We start from the raw sequence: 21,047 nt of genomic DNA on the forward strand, positions 1-21,047 counted from the left end.
CATTGCTGCTTCTAGCCTATTGAATGTCATAGGAAAATGCTTTGTGCAGGGATGGGAGCAGAGAGCCCCCAGGGGGAGGAGGGGTCTCACCCTGGATAAAATATCAGCGGGATGTACAGTACCTGCGTAGAGCTGGGCGATTCTCCACCCTGCAACCAAGCACAGACAGAAGTGTGAGAATGCCCCGAACACGGACACACTGAAGAATAGACAATATCAAAAAAGGGTGATACTGGGGAGAATGGAACTTACTGAGCTCAGCCTGAAGTTTTTCTAAAAATAAAACAAAGAGAAATGTGTCAATATCACACTATTTTGCAGAAGGAAAGCGAGTCAAAAAGGTCTTAAAAGGGAAGTTAAAATCTTTAGATTCGGCCAGGAGGCTACCTCAGCAACCGGGGCCTGACAACCCCTGGGCAACAAAGGCATCAGCAAGGGAAGAAATACAGTAACCCCATCCGGCCACCTGGCCAGGTGCAAGAGGTTGTTAGAGTCAAACAGGGATCCCTCAGCACATGGAAGATATTAATCCTGTAGGCCAGTATAAAGGAGTGTACAGTGCATTGGGTGACATGTGTGATGGGAATTAATAGGGAAAATTTAATGTGAAGAATTAACAGCCAGCGATATGAAATTAATACCAAGAAATGTCAGTCTGTCAGAATCAGGATTCCTGTGAGAGAATTGATGGGTCCTCTGGATCAGCAGGGGATAAAAAGAGCAATTGGGGAGGGTAAGGACAATGCTGAGAAACTGACTCCTTGCATTGGGTTCACCATAGAGGGTGCTGGGGAGAGACCTGCCCTGGAGAGGCTCTTTTCAGGAAATAAAGATCAGGGATTGTGGTGTGAAGTGGAGATATTGGAACAAACTGGTAAATTAAAGAGCCAGAAGTCACCAGGAGCTGAGGGATCCCTGCCCGATGGCAAATGTCCAGGAGATCTGAAATGATGTCAGAGCGATAGAGCTGAGCTGCTAATACGAATGTGCATCTCATTAAAATCAGCTACTGTTCTGGAGAATCAGAGAGCTGGGAATGTTGTGCCCATCTTGAAAATCTGATAGGGGTAATCCTGAGAATTACAGGCTAGTGAGCTCTCTGTCAGTACCTGCTGAACTGGGTGAAACAAGAACTAAAATAGGATTGTAACAGAGCTCCATGGTCATGCTATGCTAAGGTCTAACCAGAACAGCTTCTGCAAAGGGAAAATGGTGTCTCCCTAAATCTATCTGAATTCTCTGAGCATGTCAATAAAATAGTGGACAAAGGAGAACCACTGACACAGTTTATGTGTTTGCAGTGTTGGTGGAGCTGGGTTGGTCCAAGAATATTAGACAAGGTGGGTGAGCCAACGGTTTCTGTGGACTTTCAAAAGCCTTTGATAAAGTTCCTCACACAAGGTTATAAGGAAACTCAATCACCATATCATGAGAGGTAAGACTGTCATGGATCAGAGACTGGGGCCTCTGTCAGAGACAGGATCCCAGACTAGACAGACTCGTCTCATTTGCTCTGGCGACTCCTGTGTTCTTAAAAGCTTCTGTCTTGGATCCTGCTTCAGCAAAACACATAGCACCTGCTGAACAGGGCTGGATTGACTCCTGGGTTGAAAGTTCAGCATGTGCTTAACTTCCCTGCTGAATTGGGGCCCTAGTGAATATACATTTAAAGGCCTGTTTCTGGATCTAGATAATAATCCCCAAACAAAACTGGTTCCCTTGAAGTTTAGGCTCTCATGAAAATCCACTGCAGCCCCAGAGGCACATGAGAGCTAATGTCGCTTGGTACCCTGCATGCTAAAGCAGCCCCGGTGTAACTCAGGACTTGTCTACATAGGTATTGGAGGATGCCAGCTCCAGAGCACCCCCTTGTGTCACGGGGTGACGTGCAGGCACCTCCCACCCTGACGTCCATCCTGGGGCTCCCAATAACTTTCCACAGACTGAAGAACTTGAAACACCTGCCCCTTCTGCGGGTTTATAGCTTGTTATGTGTGTGTTTAATTTCTCCCCTCTTGTCACTTTACCTTTCGCTCTGTGTTGCTTCCAGAAGCAGTAACTGGCCAGGGGAATGAGAACAGCCAGGAGAGCCAGGATCACACTCAGAGCCACCATCCAGGGATTGAGCCTCGGGAAAAACAGCTCTGCAAGAGAAAGTGCCATTGACTTGGGAGCAAACACGTGCAGAATGAAGACAGGGCACTGAGACAATGGTGACACTGTGACTAGTTAAAAGAATCTCACAGGGAAGATTTGGCTTCTTTGTACTTTATTATTAAGCCAATGAATGTCCAAGCTTTAGCCTGGACTGACCATTAATGGGAGGGGGCGTGTTAGAGGTAGGGAGGGGGTAGAGTGGAGCTTTGTTGTGCTACACTCAAGCATTCCCTAGGCTGCTCTATCTTGTCAGGGCTGCAGCCAGTACAGACTGGCCCTCTGAATCAGATACTTGTAACGAGAGCCCAGCAAATCTGTGGATATCTGCTTTATATCCGCGGACCATGTTTGCGGGTCGCAGATCGGATGCGGATACAAATTTTGTATTTTGTACAAAGGGCTCCAGTTGTAACCAGCTTCCTGACACCCCGACTCTCCTGGGCTCAGAGGGGTTCACGTTCACTAAAGAGTCTGGCCCAAAATATGTTAACGCAGGATTTTAATAAAAACAAAACTTCAGCCTGGAGATTCAGAGTAAAAACACTTCCAGATTCCTGGTGCCTGGGCCCAGGAGCAATGGCTGACTAAAGAGTCCTTTGCTAAGTGATCAGTGTGGTGTATTGAAACTGTGCAAACATTACACGTTGTCACTTTAAATCCTGAGGGGATTGCTGGGCCTGCTTGCAGGCTTGGGGGCTCTGTAGCTGGGACCATGTATCTGGGTCCTCTGCAGTCAGTCTGCATAGAGCCAGCCTGGAGCAGGATGGTTTGGTTCTGCCGCTCTGCCTTAAGGAGCAGTCTGCTTTGTTTCTCTCTCTGTCTATATAGATTTGGCTGTGGTGTGTTGGAGTTCTGGATTCTCAGACGTAAAGCAGTGTTACATTGCAGCCTGCCAGGGAGAGTATTTGTGTTTTGTTTTACACTCTCACTGTGTGTGCCTTGAACACACCCGTCAGGTAACACTGGGCATCCCACAGGCTAATCAGCAGTGCAGCACTTTGAGATCTCAGATGAATGGTGCTTAAAAATGCAACATTCTTATTACTACCGTGATGAAATAGTCATTCTGTATTAACAGAGTTATTTGGTAAATAATAATACATAAAACCTGAACTTTTTTTTCCAAAAATCAAACTGCTCTTAGGTAAGATTTTGTTTCTGAATATTTTGGGCCTGATCCTTTATTGCTAGCACTCCCATTGACCTGCTTATACAGGGGAGGCAGGATCAGGCCCACTGTGTGACTGTGAAATGAAAAACCGCAGTGCACATTCCCATGGCGACTGGGGTTATGCGGTTGGGCTGTGGAGCTCTGCATTTACTGCTTTCTGTGCATTTAAATACAAGTTACAGCCTGATCCTCAGCTCTGATTTTGGCAACGCTCTCATTTAAGGTGATGGGAGTTTAGTCAGAGTCTGAACTGCAGGACGGGCTCACAGTGCAGCTCTCACTCTGATGTGGTATTTTCAGATGTCATCTAAGTAGCAGTGCTCAGACCATAGCCAGGGCTCCCTTGTGCTGTCCAGGAAAGTGACTTAGCCAGACTTTCATAAATACTAAGCACGGAGCGAGTCTTTCTGAGAACAAAGGAGAATTCTCTCCCCCACCCCACACTGAGAACTGTGATGTGGACAGCACACACACAGAGAAGTTAGCGACAAACACAAATATTCTTGCTGGGAGGTTGTAGCGTAACACAACTTTGTTTCTCAGAATCCAGACCCTTAACACACAAGACCCCACAATGGAGAGGGGCTGCTCCCTAAGGCAGCGGGCACAGTTCTCTGCACCTTGCTTTACGTTGGCTTGTTTATAGGAACAGTTACCGTGCGGCCAGCTGGGAAGTAAATCCACCTCGCACCAGCCTGCTGCGCACTCACTGGCTGTGTGGACCCTGTTGCCATGCACTGAAAGTGCTGAGCTGTTCTGAAAAGCTGGGCAATGGCGTCCCAGCCTGCAAGGTGCTGAACACCCTCAGCTCCTGCTGGAGGCACAGAGCACTGAGGCTGCTCAGGACTTTCCAAGAAGTTCTCAGCACCTTGAAGGTTCAAGCCAATAAATAGGAGACACAATGATAAATACTCTCCACCTACGTGTGCAGCGCTTCAGTCTAGCCACGTGCGGCTTGGACGGGCACTGACCTGCTATGGAAATCGCTGACTCTCTCTCCTGGTTGAGTCGGGGGTTCCTGACACAGCAGGACACTTTCCGGTTGGACTCCTCTGTTAGAACAATGGCAGCCTCTGTTTGAAACAGGCCATTGGCCTCTTGGGATATGTTTTCAGGAGCTGATGGTAAGAGCTGCCCCTGGAGATCTCTCCACAGCACCCTGGGCTCTGGGAACCATCCGAATGATCGACACACAACCCGGATCCCTCCGTCCTGATGTCCCTCCACAGAGATGGCAGGATCAGAGCCCAAACCTGCAGAAGAAATAAATGAACTTGTGATGATCCTACAGTGTCCCATAATGAGCCAAACATTTTATTACACTATTATCAAAAGCCATTTCCTGTTAAAATAATAATTGAATGTGGGTCCACGGGTGTGGGCTGGTCAGTTAATCCAGCCAGATTCCTGTCTGATACACAGTAGAATTAATGTTAATGTCTGGGGCCATTCTGCGCATGAACTGGTTCCAGTTTAACTAAACTCGTGTAATTAAACCAGTGCAAACTCCTGGATGGGCACTCTTAAGTCAAGATAAATCAAGATAAGCCATTTCCTAACCCATTGAAGGGTTGTGTCCACACAAAGTTTTGCACCAATTCATGGAAACCAGAGCAGATGTAGGTATAGACAAGCCTTATATTAATTCACTAACAAAAATCTTTATTACAGGGAGTTCAGGCTGCTTGACAGTGTCTCCTACTTTTCCAGAGTGCAGAAGCTGGCAGCAGAAAATAGACACCTCTGAGAGCCAGGAAACACTCAGGTCTGGTCTACACTACAATGATAGGTCAACATACGCCGCTTTGCATTGATCTGGTTGTGCATCAGTTTACACTGAAATTTGTCTCCCACCGATGTAAGGGCCCCATGATGCCAACATAGTAACACCACCTCCCTGCACGATGATGAGCCGAGGTTGATGTACAGAGATTGATGCAGAACGAGTGAAGACACCGTGTTATTTATGTTGACCCTAACAGTCCTCCAGCAGCTGTCCCACAATCCCTGACACTGACTGTTCTGGTCACAATTGGGAGCTCCACTGCCCAGGGGTCAATTAGACCAGAAGTCACACACAACCCCATTGAAAAACCCTCTTAAATTTGGGAAATCAAGACTGTGATCTCCAGGGCCTAGGGTGGGGTAAGTGAAGGTAATGTTTCAGAAGAACTCCCCAGGGAAAAGGAGAAGGAGTGATAACATTTGGCAAGTCTGGTTTGGTTTGTGTGGAGCAGGCTCAGTGTTTGAGTGTAGACCAGGAGTTTGCTACACCTGACGTAAACCTCATGTCACGGTTACAGAACTAGCTTCACCTCTGTCCCCTTTCTGGTCTGTCTGGCACCACCTTCAAGTGTCAGGCCTCCATACTTTACCCTTCCTGGAGGAGAGTTTCTCAGTTCTCCCACTCTTAGACCAGGCTCTGGGCTACAGCACCCTGTGTATCAACCACCATTACCCTGTGGGTGCCAGACACGAGTCAAGATCAATCCCAGCTGGTGAGTTTGGGGAGGATCAGAGCCATTGTTTGGCTCCAGGTCCACACAAAAAAGTTATAATAACTGTCACAGTGGCTGGATCGGGGGGCCCCTGAGGTGTATTCGGGAGCTCTGATTACTCCCTTCTACACCAGTCTCGCGTTGGGGGTGTCACACTGGCTGGATTGTGGAGGGAGCATTTATGATATTGTTTGACATCAGTATGTCAAAATCATAATAATTAATATAAGATATGCCATGTCAGGTACTGTTAGAAAGGCTATGATATGCTAAGTAAGATGATAATACTTGTGTTCATGTGTTATATGTGTAATGGAAGTTATGGATATATTTAATATATCTGTGTTTCCAATTGTGCTGTCTGAGACATACCCTAGACAGGGTGATGGCAGAACAATAGCCTGCTTAATGGCCCATTGAGGCATTCACAGATGCAAGGGACCCAGGGGGAAAAGCCAGAGGTATACCTGATGAGTCACCAGGACTTGCCCATGTGACTCTGAACTCCATTTTGGTTCCTGTAAAATTCCACAAACAGCATGGCAGGGGCCAGAGGGTATATGAGGCAGAGGCCTGGGAATCCATTTTGTTCTTCAGTCGGGATTCAGCTTCAGCTACCAACCTACCTCTGGCTCAGCTCATCTACAACTAAACTGAAGCTGAGAAACAAAGGACTGAGACCCATCCAAGTACTGGATGTATCCCAGAGGGACTATACAAGCCTGCAAACTCCTCAATCCTTCTAAAAACTTCATATATATGGACTTTCAAATCATTTGTATGTATCCGATGGCTTTAATCCTTTAACATTTCTCTGATGGTTTGTTTCTTTCTTTTTATAATAAACCATTAGTTTTAGTTACTAAAGGATTGGCTGGCAGTGTGGTATTTTGGGTAAGATCCAAACTTATATTGATCTGATACTGTGGCTGACTCCTTGGGGTCAGAGGGAACCTTTTTAGTAAAGAGCATAGAGTTTAAATAACTGGTCTCTTTACTGGACCTAGTGGCTGACTGGGAGCCGGAGACTGGAATGCAGTAAAGGGAGCTGTGTGTATTTGTGTACTGGCTTCCTGATAACCAGTGTGGGGAATCACAAGCATAGTTTGTGGCTGGTTGGGAAGTCTGGCTTCAGTGCCACCCACCAGTGCTGGGAGAATCTGCTCTCCTTTTACAGCCTGCCCTGACCTTGGCATTTTCAGGTGGCTGCCCTAGGCACGGAAGGGTCACAATAACCACAACATGTTAATGTCACCTGACTGTTTAGAGGTGTTTGTGTATCTCATTAACCCCTTGCTCAAACGACCTCAAATTTGGGCCATTAACCCTACCCCAGACTCCAATGAGTCACAGCATTTGCAAGACAGTCTGAACATGTGTGTGGATTTTAGCACACTTAGAAAAAACTGGCTGTTCAACAGTAAACTAGAGTCACGCTTAACCAGACCAGAGCTACTGTCCTACCACAATGAGAAAACTCAGGTGTCATCTCACCATGAACCTTCTGACTCCACTTATTACCCTGTTTAACACATTAAAACATCAGAACAAGTTACTGACCTGCCACCTGCAGTTCCAATAAAGCTTCTTCATAAGAGACACCGGACTGAAAAAAACACTTGTACTGCCCATCGTCTGAGGGCCGGATATCGCGTATTCTCAAGGAAACACTCCCATTGGCGATGTCGTCTTTCAAGAGCTCAGTTCTTCCTCGATATTCTGGCATCTGCTCTCCATACTGATCCTGCCCATCACGGTACAGGTGCACGACTGCAGAGAACTGGGATCGGAACCATCTCAGCTCCATGCTCTCAGCGCTCATCCTGGGGGAGAGGTGGCAGGGCAGGACGGCCTCCCCACCTAGGGAGGCGGTGATTGGATGGTCAGGTCCTGTCACTGTGAACTGTGCTGTGAAATGTGCAATGATAAATGGAAATTAAAACAGGGAGGGGTTGGCATGAATTCAGCAGCAAGACTCACAGTAAGAGAGCGCCCTGCGTTAGAAGTGAGCACCACGTACCCATGCAGTGCCCCAGACATGTCTGTGAGTGCAGAGAGTCACAGGCTTGGGGTAACTGCACCTCTGACCCCCTCCATGGTCTGCTCAAGGATTGTCCCCTCAGGCCTCCAGCCATCACCTCTCTCTGGGCAGGGACCCACGACCCTCTCCCGCCACACAGGGGTTTTAGGATTGCAGCCCCTGTCATGCTGGCTGGATTGAGGGGGGACATTTATTGAATTATTTAACATCAGTATGTCAAAATCATAATAATTCATGTGAGATATGCCATGTCAGGTACTGTTAGAAAGGCTATAATGTGCTAAGTAAGATGATGATGTTTATGTTCATGTGTTATATGTGTAATGGAAGTTATGGATATGTTTGATATATCTGTATTTCAAACTGTGATGTGTCTCAGTAACACGTCCGGCAGGATGGCTGCAGAACATCAGCCTGCTTAATGGCCCATTAAGAGATTCACAGGTGCAAGGGGCCCAGGGGGAGAAGCCAGGGATATACCTGATGAGCCACCAGGACTTGCTCATGTGACTCTGGACTCAATTTTGGTTCCTGTGAAATTCCACAAGCAGCATAGAAAAAAGCCAGAGGACATAAAAGGGAGAGGCCCAGGATTCATTTTGTCTTTAGTCTGTCTTTCAGTCTCCAACCTACCTCTGGATCACCTCATCTATAACTGAACTGAACTGAACTGAACTGAAGCTGTGAAACAAAGGACTGAGACCCATCCAGGTACTGGATGTATACCAGAGGGGTTATACAAAGCCTGCAAACTCCACAATTCTTCTAGAAACCTGATATATATGGACTTTCAAATCATTTGTATGTATTTGATTGATTTAATCCTTTAACATTTCTCTTATAGTTTGTTTCTTTCTTTTTATAATAAACCATTAGTTTTAGTTACTAAAGGATTGGCTGGCAGCATGGTATTTTGGGTAAGATCCAAACTTATATTGATCTGATACTGTGGCTGACTCCTTGGGGTCAGAGGGAACCTTTTTAGTAAAGAGCATAGAGTTTAAATAACTGGTCTCTTTACTGGACCTAGTGGCTGACTGGGAGCCGGAGACTGGAATGCAGTAAAGGAGCTGTGTGTATTTATGTACTGGCTTCTTGATAACCAGTGTGGGGAATCACAAGCATAGTTTGTGGCTGGTTGGGAAGTCTGGCTTCAGTGCCACCCACCAGTGCTGGGAGAATCTGCTCTCCTTTTACAGCCTGCCCTGACCTTGTCATTTTCAGGGGCTGCCCTAGGCATGGAAGGGTCACAGCCCCCTGCAGGTCACTGTGCTTTTCCCAGGAGGGAACTAAAGTCCAGCACACCTGCGCTTTGCTTTCTCTCCCAGGGCTATGAACAGTGTGTTCCAGCAGCTACCAGTAACCAAACGGCTCTTCAAAAGCAGAGAATATTAAAGGACAAAAGCCTGACAGAGAAAACATAAATGAATCGATGGTCTGGACATGTCCCGCTTATAACAAAGATTCTCATCTGGCACATGGGACTCTCTGGTAGGTTCCAAAGTCTTTCAGATCCTTCTCTAAGGGTTTGCCCTCTTGATTAACAGGTCATCGGTTTGTAGTCCAAGATCCCAGGCTTCTGGTCAGTTTAAATCAAGGGTTTATACCAAAAATCTTTGTTCTCTTTGGCTTCTGGGACCCGGTCTGAACTAGTTCAAGCAATTTTCCCTAGGGGTGGTACTTCTCTGGAGCTGTTACCTGTCCCAGAGGTAATTACCCCCCATGGTTTATAGATAGTGGAGTAGATGGGATATTCCTCCCCCATGGCATAGATTACAGTCCTGAGCACACACAGATACACATAGCACATACAGATACTATTTATAAGGCAGATACAAAAATACACAGAACATTCATAACGTTCATTCAGTAGTCCCCAAAATACCGAGTGTGGTTGCAGTGTCTGTCACACAGAGCTCACCTGTGAATGTTACACACTGTCCCTAGTATCTGTGAATAGGGCTCAACACTTCTCATGGGCACCCTGGGTGTAATGGATACTGGGGGGCCTGGTTCTCTGATACACTAAGGACATTTCATGCTGCTCCCGTGGGGGCCTCCCCGACGGGTGTAGGGACTGTGTAAGGACTTGCAAGGTGTACAGATGTGAACATAGATCGTCATCACTATGCAGGTGAAGTCAGAGGTCAGATAATGGAGAGGGAGAAGGAGGCAGGCAGATAGAAAGAACCAGCCATTGTGCAGAGACTGGGGGTGTGTCTCAGGGCAGAGATTCAGCATCAGGAGACACAGAGAGAGCTGGTTAAATTGGCAGGTTGGAAACCACAGACCCTGAGTAGCTGGGGATGGTGAGGGTCACCGTAAGGGCTTCACCAAGGGCACAGAATGAAGAAGCCGGCAAATGTCCTCACATCCTTATCGTGAGACGAGGTTTAGCTCTGAGCCCTAATCAGACGTGTCCAGTGCAGCAGGAGGGACTTGTGGGTTGTCACTTGGTAACTGGAGAGTCTGGGATTCAGGACTCGTTCGTGGCTGCAGAGTCTGATTTGGGACGTGCTGGTCTGGCAGTGCGGTGTGTGGGGAAATTGGGAAATGTCCTTTAAATAGTTTGTGAGCCCTGCCGTGGCGCTCGCTGGGTTCTGTGTTTTAGGAGCTGCCAGGACCCAGCCAGAGCCGTAGGATGGTGTCGTGTCCAGGCCTGACAACGTTGTGTGTAGCTAGTAACCATGGTTCCTGGGGACCCAGCTGTGCCCTGTGGTGTCTCCATGTGGCCGGTTGCTGTGTAAAGAGCAAAGCCACAGCAGGCGGGTGGAGCAGAGGCGGGTTATCAGACCAGGCCGTGACGCGAGAGGGACGGTGATGACCAGCAATAGCAACGGGCAGCAAACCCAGCGAGGGGCCGGAGCTCCTACCTGACGCCAGCCTGTGAGCCTGCAGAGCGAGGCAGAGAGCGAGGTAGCCGGGCAGAGCGGAGCTCACTGTGCAGCCGGGGGAGAACGAGGGAACCTTCCCCCTCATCGCAGCTTGGCCTGGGGAAGAGGAGAAATAACAAACCAGACGGCGAGTGAGTGTGACGCAGGGACAGGGACACGGGCAGTGGGGAGGAGGGAACAAGCCTCACTGCTGCCGAACACACACCGGCAGGGAAGGGATTTCCCCCATCGGCCTCGTCTGCCCTGGCTCGGAGCTGGTTCGATGTCGCTGTGGCTAAAACCCCAGAGCTGCCGGCAGCCGTTCCACACCACGCGCACACCACGGCTGGCACCTGTGGGGCTGTCTGCTCTGTTTAGACTGTGATAATCTCTCCAGGGCAGGGATGGTCTCCCACTATTGGGGTATCCAGTGCCCAGCATGATGGAGCCCCCATCCATGTAGGCGCTACCATAACACAAATGAATACATAAATGAGAAAGAGACGTATTAAGGAAAACAAGCCCACGCAGGCAAGGCCCTTGAGTGTGGTAGGAATGGCCACTGATTGCTGTGGGGAAAGCAGCTCCATCTCCCAGCCACTCCTGTCCCAGGTGAGGGCTCTCTGGGGATCTCGCTATGAGCAGATCAGTCCCTGGCCCCGTGAGGTTCTATGACCGAACTATAACCACGTATAACATTGTTGCTACCACTGTTATACAATTAGAACAAAATTTATGCAAAGTATGTCATATAAGGTATCAATGGAAAAATGACAATCTATCCAATAGAATTATCCTGTTTGTATGCATGTGTCATGTTTGTATCTAAAGTTATGAATATTAACTGTAAACCTGTATTTCAAATGTGTTTGCTCCTGGGTAACACCCACAAGCTAGTTTGCATACAGTCCAACTAGCCCATTGGGAATGGACTATGCAAGTTAATGGCCCATTAAAGGACATTAAATAGACCATAGAAGAAGCCTGTCCCCACCCAATGGGCCTTCCTGTGAAGGTGTTATCCAGAATATGGACAATGGCTGCTCCCATGACTTAACAAGGCATGCAAGGTCATGTGACTTGCTCATGTGACCCTGGACTCCATCTTGTGACTATAAAATTCCACAAGCTAAGGCTAAAAGCATCCACTCACATAGGAGAAGGTGTATATGGCAGCTTTACCATCTGCATTTGGTCTTCATTTCCTGCTTCATTTCTCTGGACCGGATTTTTAACAAAGAATCTCTGAACAAGGACTGGTGATGCCCAAACTGTTTGGGTAATTTCCGGAGACTTTGTAAATTAGCAGTTTATTCCTCCATTGCTACAAACGTGATCCATGAACTTTGCAATGATTGTATGTGATTCTTTGACCATTTTAACTCTCTTCTTTCTTTAGCCTATGACATACCTTTAGATATTGGCAGCGGTGTGATTATTGGGTAAGAGCTGAGTTATATCTGGGCCTGGCTGTGTGGCTGAGCTCTTGGGATTGAAAGAACTCTTTGTTTGATGAAATTGGTTCTAAATAACCACTCATCATAAAGTCAAGGGCTGGGATATTAAGGAGACTGCTTTTCTGACTTCTTGTTAACCAGGGTAATCAGGCAGAGTTTATTTACTTTTATTGCTGTCTTAGTGTATTTTATGGAAGAATAACCCCCAGTCTGGGGAGAGGGGGCTGCCCCATTTCTCAGCAGTTTTCCCTGAATCTGGTATCCTCAGCTGTGACCCACTGAGGCACGGTGACAGACCCCAGATATTTTACATGTGACTGAGTGATCCTCCCTCATTGCCCCCAGCAGCGGTGCAATATTAGGGATGATTCTGATCAGAGTCACCACGTCTCTGTGCCCCCTGGGATCTGCAACATTTAAACCACTCTCAGAGACAAAGAACTTTAGACCTTATCTACATGGGCCATTCATGCCAGTAGAGGCTGTGGTGCCTTTCCAGACAGTCCAGCAGCTCCTCTGGGAGGACCATTCTAGTGAATAACCTCACAGCTTAGCTGGCTGGGCTGCCCTTCGCCTTTCTGAACAAGCCCCTTCTCTGCTTCCAGGTCGCATGCATCAACATAACAACATCAAAGTAAGGGCTACTTAACGAGGTGCAGATGTAATTACTGACCTGCCCCTGCAAAATCCCCTCCCCCCAGCCCTCACCCACACATCCCACTGCCCAAACTCCTGCCCACCAACTGCTCAGTGGAGACCAATGCAGCATGTAAAGCAAGAGCCCCCACTGCCAGACCCTGCTGCCCACATCATCATGACAGCCACTCACTGCTCAGAGCACCCTAGGAATCAAACAGGGAACTTTGCAACAGGGTTTCATAGGCACAGGGGAAGTAAGATGGAAAATGACCTACTATTGCTACGCGCTCCCAAGGTTCGGAAGGAACCCAGAGGATGACTTTTCAAAACAGTGGGGGAAGTATTTGGTCACTGCTGCCATGGAGACTAATTAAGACCAGCAGCTACTTGTTAGTTTCCTCAGCTCCCCAGTTCCTGCATCTGAAGTGTGACAACCCTCAAGGATGGGCCCATGATGAGCTTCTTAATGCCTGGCTAATCTGAGAGGGCAGAACTGCAGGAGAAAGGAGGAAATGTTTGGAGACCCCTGACAGCCTCTCGGAAGAGATCCAAGACCAGAGAGGACTGGAAGGGTGCCCTGCTTGTGGAGAAAGAGACAGACAGACAGACAGACAGACAGCTGACCAGAGCCTGGCCATGATCCAGGAGAGCATTGCCCTGACTCATGCCATGGCTGAAAAGAACAAGGACATGCAGAAGCAGCTCCTGCAGGCGCTGCACAGACAGAACGGTTCCCTGGAGAGGATGCTGCCGCAGTGTCCCAAACAGCACAGCAGCCTCCAGCAGTACCACATCCCAGTCACGTGCAGCCCCCGGAGAACACTGCTTACCGGGACCAGACTCCTAACCAGCTTCCACCACACGCTGCTCTTCAGTTCCTTCCTGAATCTCATTGACGTTCATTTTACTAACGAGTCGTGTACATTTCTGATTGGTTGTCTGAGTCTCTGAGCCCTGGTCTATGGTCAGTTATGTTGACATTAGCACCCTGCCCAATGTGCACAGACTAAGGTCAGAGGGGACCATTAGATCATCTAGTCTGATCTCTGACACAGGCCAAATACAGGCCATTTACCGCTGTGCTGAACCCAATCACTTGTGTTTGACTAAAGCATCTTCCAGAAAGTCTCCAAGTCTTTATCTGAAGACAGCAAGAGATGGACAATTCACCAGTGCCCTTGGTAGTTTGTTCCAGTCATTAATCGCCCTCCCTGTTACAATTCTGTGCCTTATCTCTCACATGAATTTGTCCAGTTTTAACTTCCAGCTGTTGGTTCTTGTTATGCCTTTCTCTGCTCTATCAAAGAGGCCGTTAGTACCGTGTATTTTCTCCATGAAGACATGACAAACGGGGAACGTTACTGAACTATGTTTATGAACTATCAGTAGGACTCTGTAACATTGCTACTGCTTTGGGGGAAAGAATTGCTCCTCTTGCTGGGCCGTGGCAGATCAGGCTGGGTGTCCGAGACGTAGAGCCACTAGGGCTCTCTGGGCTAGAATCAACACCTATCAGTGGGGGATCTTGAAAAGACAAGGGGAAGCCTCAATGACTGACCATCAACTCCTAGAGCAAGTTTCTTCCCCCCACCTCTCTGCAGGGAAGAGGAGCAATAGCCTGGCACTAGAGAGCAAAGGGAGAAGGTGGCGGGTGTCTGTGTTAAAGAACTGGGCTCACAGGGACACGGGAACTCCCTTGGGACTGAGAGACAAAAAAGGGACACGGAGCGAGCGAGCCAAGCTGGACCCAGGTTCTGGCCAGGCTGAGCCCTCTCTTAACCTTTGCTTCTCTGCTGAGCTAAGGATTTTCAGATTCTCCAGGCCAGGTGACTAACACGTTGTTACTTGGTTTGGAAAAGGCTGCCTGGTGTCACTGCAGATACTCACTGAGAACACGGAGCCCTGAAGGGCTAGAACAAGTCTCCTGCAGGAGTCTGGCTTGGTTTCACTTGCTGCAGGGAGCCATGGAGGAAGACAAGGATCGCTGGTGCCCAGTTTCTGAGTCACTGAAGCCATGGACTTGCCTCTGTGGAATTGTGTGGGTCTCGGGGTCCAGCACAATAAACGGGTCACTCCCAAGGGACTGGCTGAAGGCCAGGGCACAGACCAGACCCGTTTGAATCCATGGCAGAAAGTCACTTCTTGTTCTTCTTTTTGATAAACTGAACAGATTGATCTCCTTACGTCTCCTGCTGGAAGCCATTTGCTCCAGCCCTCAAATCATTTTTGTGACCCTTTTCTGCAGGGTCTGTGATAGTTTGGGTGCAATCCAGACCAGTAAGGGGCTGTGTCACTGCCTGCCCTGTAACCCTGGGTGCCTTTGTGCTGTGCAGCCCTGGTCCATAGCTCTGATCACAGCAGCCTGCCCCCAGCACCACAGCCTCATCTTGGCTTCCACCAGCCTTGGTTCTACCAGCAAAATGACCCCAACACTCGCCCAGTTCCAAGTTTTCCCCAGATCATCTACCTGATAGTGTGCAGCCCTCTGCTGGGACACTCAGAGGAGTTATTAATGTGCTGCTCCTTTAAAGAGACAGATGCCCAGCTTGTTACTGTAACTGACGTTAACAATCACTTCAGCTCAGTCCCAGCACTGGCCTGGTTTAGATTAAAAATAAAACAATGTAAGTAAAAAGAGAGAGGTTTTAAGTGACTTCAGGTACAAGGATGAAGGCAGAAAGGGTGGCAAACACAAGTAAAAATGTACTGTCAAGTGGCTAAGACTTAACAAAGTCTTGGTTCAAGGTAGTTTTCTTATTAATCTTCGTTCCAGCAATGGCTGACTAGTTCTTAGTCAGGACCCTTCTCAAAGTTCAAGGCACTTGGTTTTCCTTCTCTCCTCAGGTGAAGGATGCCAAAACCACTTTCTGTCTCTGCTGCTATCTCTCAAAGTTCATCGGCCCGGTTTCAAGAGGCAGGATGACCTCATGCTGTTCTTCCCTTCCTGTGGACGTCCCATCCCCTGCTGATTTGTATGTAAATGGGATTCCATTGTTTGACTCCATCATGCTTAATTTACATTGGAGACAGGTAGACAGCTGCCTTCCCTCCTGTCTGGGAGGGAACCTGTTTCTCTCCTTTTGTTTGGTCACAGACCTTAAAGTTAATATTAGAGAGTATTCATAATTCAGCATACAGTGTTAATATCTACATTTCACAATGACATTAATCACCATTGTGTTACCAGTGTGCATATGAAATCTTACATGACACATTTTAGATACAGCTATGAAAACAGTGAGCTAAGATACACTGAGGTGGCCAGGCCAGCTGAAATTCAGTGCTATGTACTCGGAAGCCCCTTACTCTCTTGCACTGGGATGCCCTTACGGTTGCATTGTCTCCAGTTTTTCATCATACTTTTTTAAATGTGGACACCAGAACTGAACTCAGTTGAGTTCCTGGTAAAGATAAAAGGGGAAGAAAATAAGGGTGATGTTACCGTTGGGTCTACTAAAGGCCACCAAATAAGGAAGAGGAGGTGGCTGAGGCAGTTCTAGAACAAATAACACAAACATCCAAAACACAAGTCCTGGTAAAAATGGAGGACTTTAACTACCCAGACATCTGTTGGCAAAGTTATATGGCAAAACACAAAATGTTCAATAAGTTCTTAGAACGTATTGGGGACAAATTTTTGTTTCAGATAGTGGAGGAAGTAGCCGGGGAAACAGCCATTTTAGATGTGATTCTGACCAAGAGAGAGGAACTGATCATGAGTCTGAAAACTGAAGGTAATTTGGGTGAAAGTGATCATGAAATAGTGAAATTAATAGGCAGTAAGAGGTTTAAAACAAACACAAGGAAGTATTTCTTCACACAATGCACAGTCAATCAGTGGAACTCGTTGCCAGGGGATGTTGTGAAGGCCAAAACTATAACAGGGTTCAAAAAAGAACTAGATAAGTTCATGGAGGATAGTTCCATCAATGTCTATTAGCCAGGATAGTCAGGGATGCAACCCCATGCTCTGGGTGTCCTTAACCTCTGCTTGCCAGAAGCTGGGAGTGGATGACAGGGGATGGATCACTTGATGATTGCCTGTTCTGTTCATTCCCTCTGAAGCACCTGGCATTGGTCACTGTCAGAAAACAGGATACTGGACTAGATGGACCATTGGTCTGACCCAGTATGGCCGTTCTTATGTTCTTATTTCATAATTCTAAGGAAAGGAAGGAATGAGAGGAGCAGAATAAAGACAATGGTTTTCAAAACCACAGACTTTTAACAAAATCAGAGAATGGTAGGTAAGGTTCCGGAAGAAAATCTAATGAAGAGATTGCACAGTGACTTCAAGCGAAGAAATGAACAGGATGAGGTGAACAGTGGTGATGAGGGGGAAGGATCCTGTTTACAGGTAAAGAACAAAGGACTGATCTAATATATCTGGGGGTGCAGAAAGATGCCCTGGTATCCTGCATCTGGAGGGACAAGCTGCCAGCAGGCGTGGTCTCAGGAAAGGAGGGGCTCAGCCATCCAGGTTGAAAAACGCTGTGAGAAGGACTTTGGGGTGAGCAGCACCTTGTCAGACAAGAGGCCATCTCATTAGCTGGGGTTAGGCGCGATTATTTTATCGGTAACCATTTGGTTCCATTAACCCCACTTGCTTCTTCTTGAATCTCTGTTCTCTGTTAAATAAACACGTTCCTGTTTCCGTTACAAACACGGCTAAGTGCTGTGTGTTCACTGAGCTGTGCCCTAAAGGGGAAAGTGGGAAGCCGGGGGCACTGTTCCTTTGGGAGCAGCGGATCTGTGAACGCTGCGAGTGTCCAGTGGAACAGGATGTTCACTCCCAGGGGACGCTCGGCAGAACTGGGGGTTGGCGCGTGCCCATCGCTAACCTGCAGGGGGTGGCGGAGCCTGTGTGGGTGGAGAGGAAAGTACGTGCGGTGCCTGTGGCTGGGGTTGTCAGGTATCGACGTGCCGCACAGCCCTGGGTACCCCCAGGAAGTGTCGCACTGGGGCATGGCCCTGACCCTGTGAATCCAGCCCAGCCAATGTGCTCCAGACACTGCAATAACCCGCGGAGCTGCAGCTCTGGCGGCTGCACTGGGGAACGTTGAAGGGGGAAAGGCCGAGCTAGGCCAGGCCTCAGAGTGGGCTGGAAACGGCCCCTCCCCGTCCAGCCCTGTCACTAACAACTGCCAAGTGCTGGTGGGTCAGTGACCCATGGCCCAGCTGTGCTCATCCCAGGGGAGGGTTCTCCATGGCCTTCCCTCCACAACAGCTCAGCCCCAGCCTCTCCCCTGGACGCCCGTCCTGTGTCTGTGGCACCGGTGCCCCAGGGTCCGTGCGCCGGCAGGGATGGATTCGGTCACAGGCGGCAATGGGTGAACGTCGCAGGCTCAGCACAGCAGCTCCCGCTGGACCAATGGAGACTCCTCCCCTGCCCTGCCCCCACTGAGCCAACGGGAGCTGCTCCGAGCCCGGAAACCTGCCGAAACAGGTGCCGACGGGAGCAGTTCAGAGCTGAGCTCTTTGGGAAACGTGGCCCTCGGGCTCTGCGGCCGCTGGAGCCTGCAAGAGGCTGCGTTGCTGGGAAGGGCAGCGGGCTGCCGACAAGGGCTGACTTCACTCGGGTTCACACCACGTTACGCCGATGGAAATCTGGCTCGGTCCGGATTGTGACAGGGCAAAGTGTCTGTAACCTGCCTTAGGCCAGGACAGCTGCAGGGGCCGGCAGGGCCCAGAGAGCAGCCACACTGGGGAGGAAGAAGGTGAGAGCAGGGCGGGGGTGAGTCACTCCCTGAGCACCTGCATTCAGTGGCAGTCGCTGTTACAGTCCCAGTGAGAGGTAAAGCTGCCCCCTCCCTGCCAGAAACCCCCGAGGGCAGCAGCAGCCTCCCCTCCCCTGCCCTCTGTGGGGTGACCCCCCTGGGATGCAAGGGGCCTCGTGGGCACCTGCAGGTGCAATTTACACTCAGAGGGGGAGATTTTCACAAACACATAAGGGAGTTAGGATCAATGCTGCTTGTGTTCCTAAATCCCTTAGGAGCTTTAGAAAATCTCGCCCTCCTGCATCAGTTACACCCAATCTGGCCCCAGGCGTTTCCCTTCGCATCTTTCACTCTGGAGCTCCATGATAGTGAGCTGATGATGAAAACACCTGCACACAATGGTGTACCAAGGACGGGGTGGGGGGGGCATGTCCCCAGGTGCCAGCCTGGGGAGGGGCGCTGGCCGGGCCCTCGGAGGAGGCGCCAACCCACTGACATCCCCGACGGCCGCACCGACCCGGCCCCTCGGCCTCCCTCCCTCCCAGACACTCCACCCCCGCGCTGGGCACATGGAGGGAGCTGCAGGGATCCCAGCTGCGCAGGGTCCAGGCAGCCAAAGATGTGGCTGCAGGGCAGAGCCCATCATGCTCCCCCCACCGTCCCCGCCACCAGACGGCCCCCTCATACTTACATTTGCGCCTCCTTCCCATCGATGGCAGCGTTGGCAGCGCCCCGCAGGTGGGAAGCCTGCTGGCCCGTTTCCCGCTCTCCCCCACTCCTGCTGCCTGCACACCTGCCACCCCCACTGCGGGGGAGTGGAAGTGGGAAACAGGCCCACACACACACACACCCCACGGGGCGCTGCCGCTGCTGCCACCAACAGGGGGAGGAGAGGGGTGCAAATGTAAGTATTGGCCCCCGGGCGCCGGAGACCCACGGTGCGGCACTGCCCGCTCACAGCACAGGAACATGACAAATGGCGATCGGTGCCTGCGTCTGTCAGTGAATGAAGCAGGGCAGCAAACAAACGTGCCGCTGGCAGTGGAGAAGTGACGGGGCAGGTCTCTGAATCTGTGTGGGCATTTCTACCGCCACAGCTGAGTTCCCGTAGGAAAGTGACACTTTGTCCCCAAACCCCGGGCGTGAGGCCCGTAGATACCCGCAGCTCTTCTGACTAATCAGCGCCATAAGCCAGCAAATACCAAGGGCAGCAAATCAGCTGGAGTTGCAGTGAGTGACCCCTACCTGCCGAACCCGGGGGAGTCGTTTCCGAGCAGCTCCGATCTCTCCAGGAGGCTCCCAGCTTCGCTAGCACCCGGAGCCATTGTCTCTAGGGAGAGCTCCTGCTCCCAGTGACGGCGTCCCTGTCCCAGGCGGTAACATCCATTCTGCCGGTGGGGTCAGGAGCGACAGGGTTTAACGCCAGCCTGCTCCTAAGGTTTTCCTTCAGTTAATACATTTGATATGAAATGGCAGCGCCGGCCTCTCTCGGCACATCCCCCAGCTTCAAAAGTGAAAGAAGAACAGAACCTGGCAGGTTCCTGTAACTGGATCCTCCTCCCGGCGTGGTTATGGCACAAAGGTCAAATTCCTCTGCAAGAAACACACCTGGAGGGCTCGTGAGAGGGCAGCTTTGGTGCCAGCAGACTCAGTTCTCCAGTTCGCCTGGTGACAGCCAGTTCTGCAGGCTGCTTTTCCTGTGCTCCAGGAGTCACTGTAATTATCTCTGCCCTGTGCAAAGAATGGGACCAAATTCTGCTGCAGCAGCCCCAGACTCAGTGGCAATGTAAATTTATTCCACTTCCCTGATGTACAATGAAGCAGTGATTATCTGGTGAGAGGGTTTTTCACTATACTCTCCAAGTGCCCAGCTCCATTCCCTGGGCCTCCACTCCTGCAATGTTGTTCAGACAGTGGTTCAGAACCTCTTTCCTGGGCCCCAGCTGCTGTGCTGTTCTCCTGGCAGCAGGTCCCAGCTGGGCAGGGAGACAAAAAAAAAAAAACAAGATGGTGCCTGGCTGCATGCAACAAACCTGCTGAATTCTCTGGGATCTTGGAGAAATGCAAAATCCCATCAGCGTGGAATGTTGTGATACACACGGGCTGCACAGTCACCCTAGTGCGAGCTCGGCTGGGAGAAGCGAGCAAACAAGTGTCCACTTCCTGGACACTACAATACAAATAAAGGATGGTCACATTATTACCACCCTATACCGAAAACGAACTGACCGCAATACATATCTTCATGCCTCCAGCTTCCACCCTGGACACATTACACGATCCATTGTCTACAGCCAAGTCTTAAGATACAACCGGATTTGCTCCGATCCCTCAGACAGAGACAAACACCTACAGGATCTCCATAAAACATTCTTAAAAACTACAAGACCCACCTAGAGAGGTGAAGAAACAAATTGACAGAGCCAGACGGGTACCCAGAAGTCACCTACTACAAGACAGACCCAACAAAGAAAACAACAGAACACCACTGGCC

At 49.5% G+C, this 21,047-nt stretch overlaps 1 protein-coding gene across 2 annotated transcripts in view; it reads right to left on the reverse strand.

Annotated features, from left to right (window-relative positions):
• LOC137148201 (butyrophilin subfamily 1 member A1-like) overlaps positions 1-21,047 on the reverse strand; it is a 30,644-nt gene that overhangs the window by 6,978 nt on the left and 2,619 nt on the right. Inside the window, exons 1-7 of one of the 2 annotated variants that reach the window (XM_067540852.1) lie at positions 19,799-20,092; positions 10,741-10,857; positions 7,387-7,734; positions 4,300-4,581; positions 2,028-2,144; positions 253-273; positions 123-149 (exon numbers count right to left, since the gene is read on the reverse strand). In XM_067540852.1, coding sequence (XP_067396953.1) covers positions 123-149; positions 253-273; positions 2,028-2,144; positions 4,300-4,581; positions 7,387-7,734; positions 10,741-10,846 — 901 coding nt within the window. In that variant the 5' untranslated portion in view covers positions 10,847-10,857; positions 19,799-20,092. Of the gene's footprint in view, positions 1-122; positions 150-252; positions 274-2,027; positions 2,145-4,299; positions 4,582-7,386; positions 7,735-10,740; positions 10,858-19,798; positions 20,093-21,047 lie in introns of those variants that run through there. The other variant, XM_067540851.1, reaches the window with a different exon arrangement.

The sequence above is a fragment of the Emydura macquarii genome, unplaced genomic scaffold, assembly GCF_026122565.2.
Source record: "Emydura macquarii macquarii isolate MOO-44397 ecotype Brisbane River unplaced genomic scaffold, CSIRO-AGI_Emac_v2 contig_592, whole genome shotgun sequence".
NCBI lineage: Eukaryota > Metazoa > Chordata > Testudines > Chelidae > Emydura > Emydura macquarii.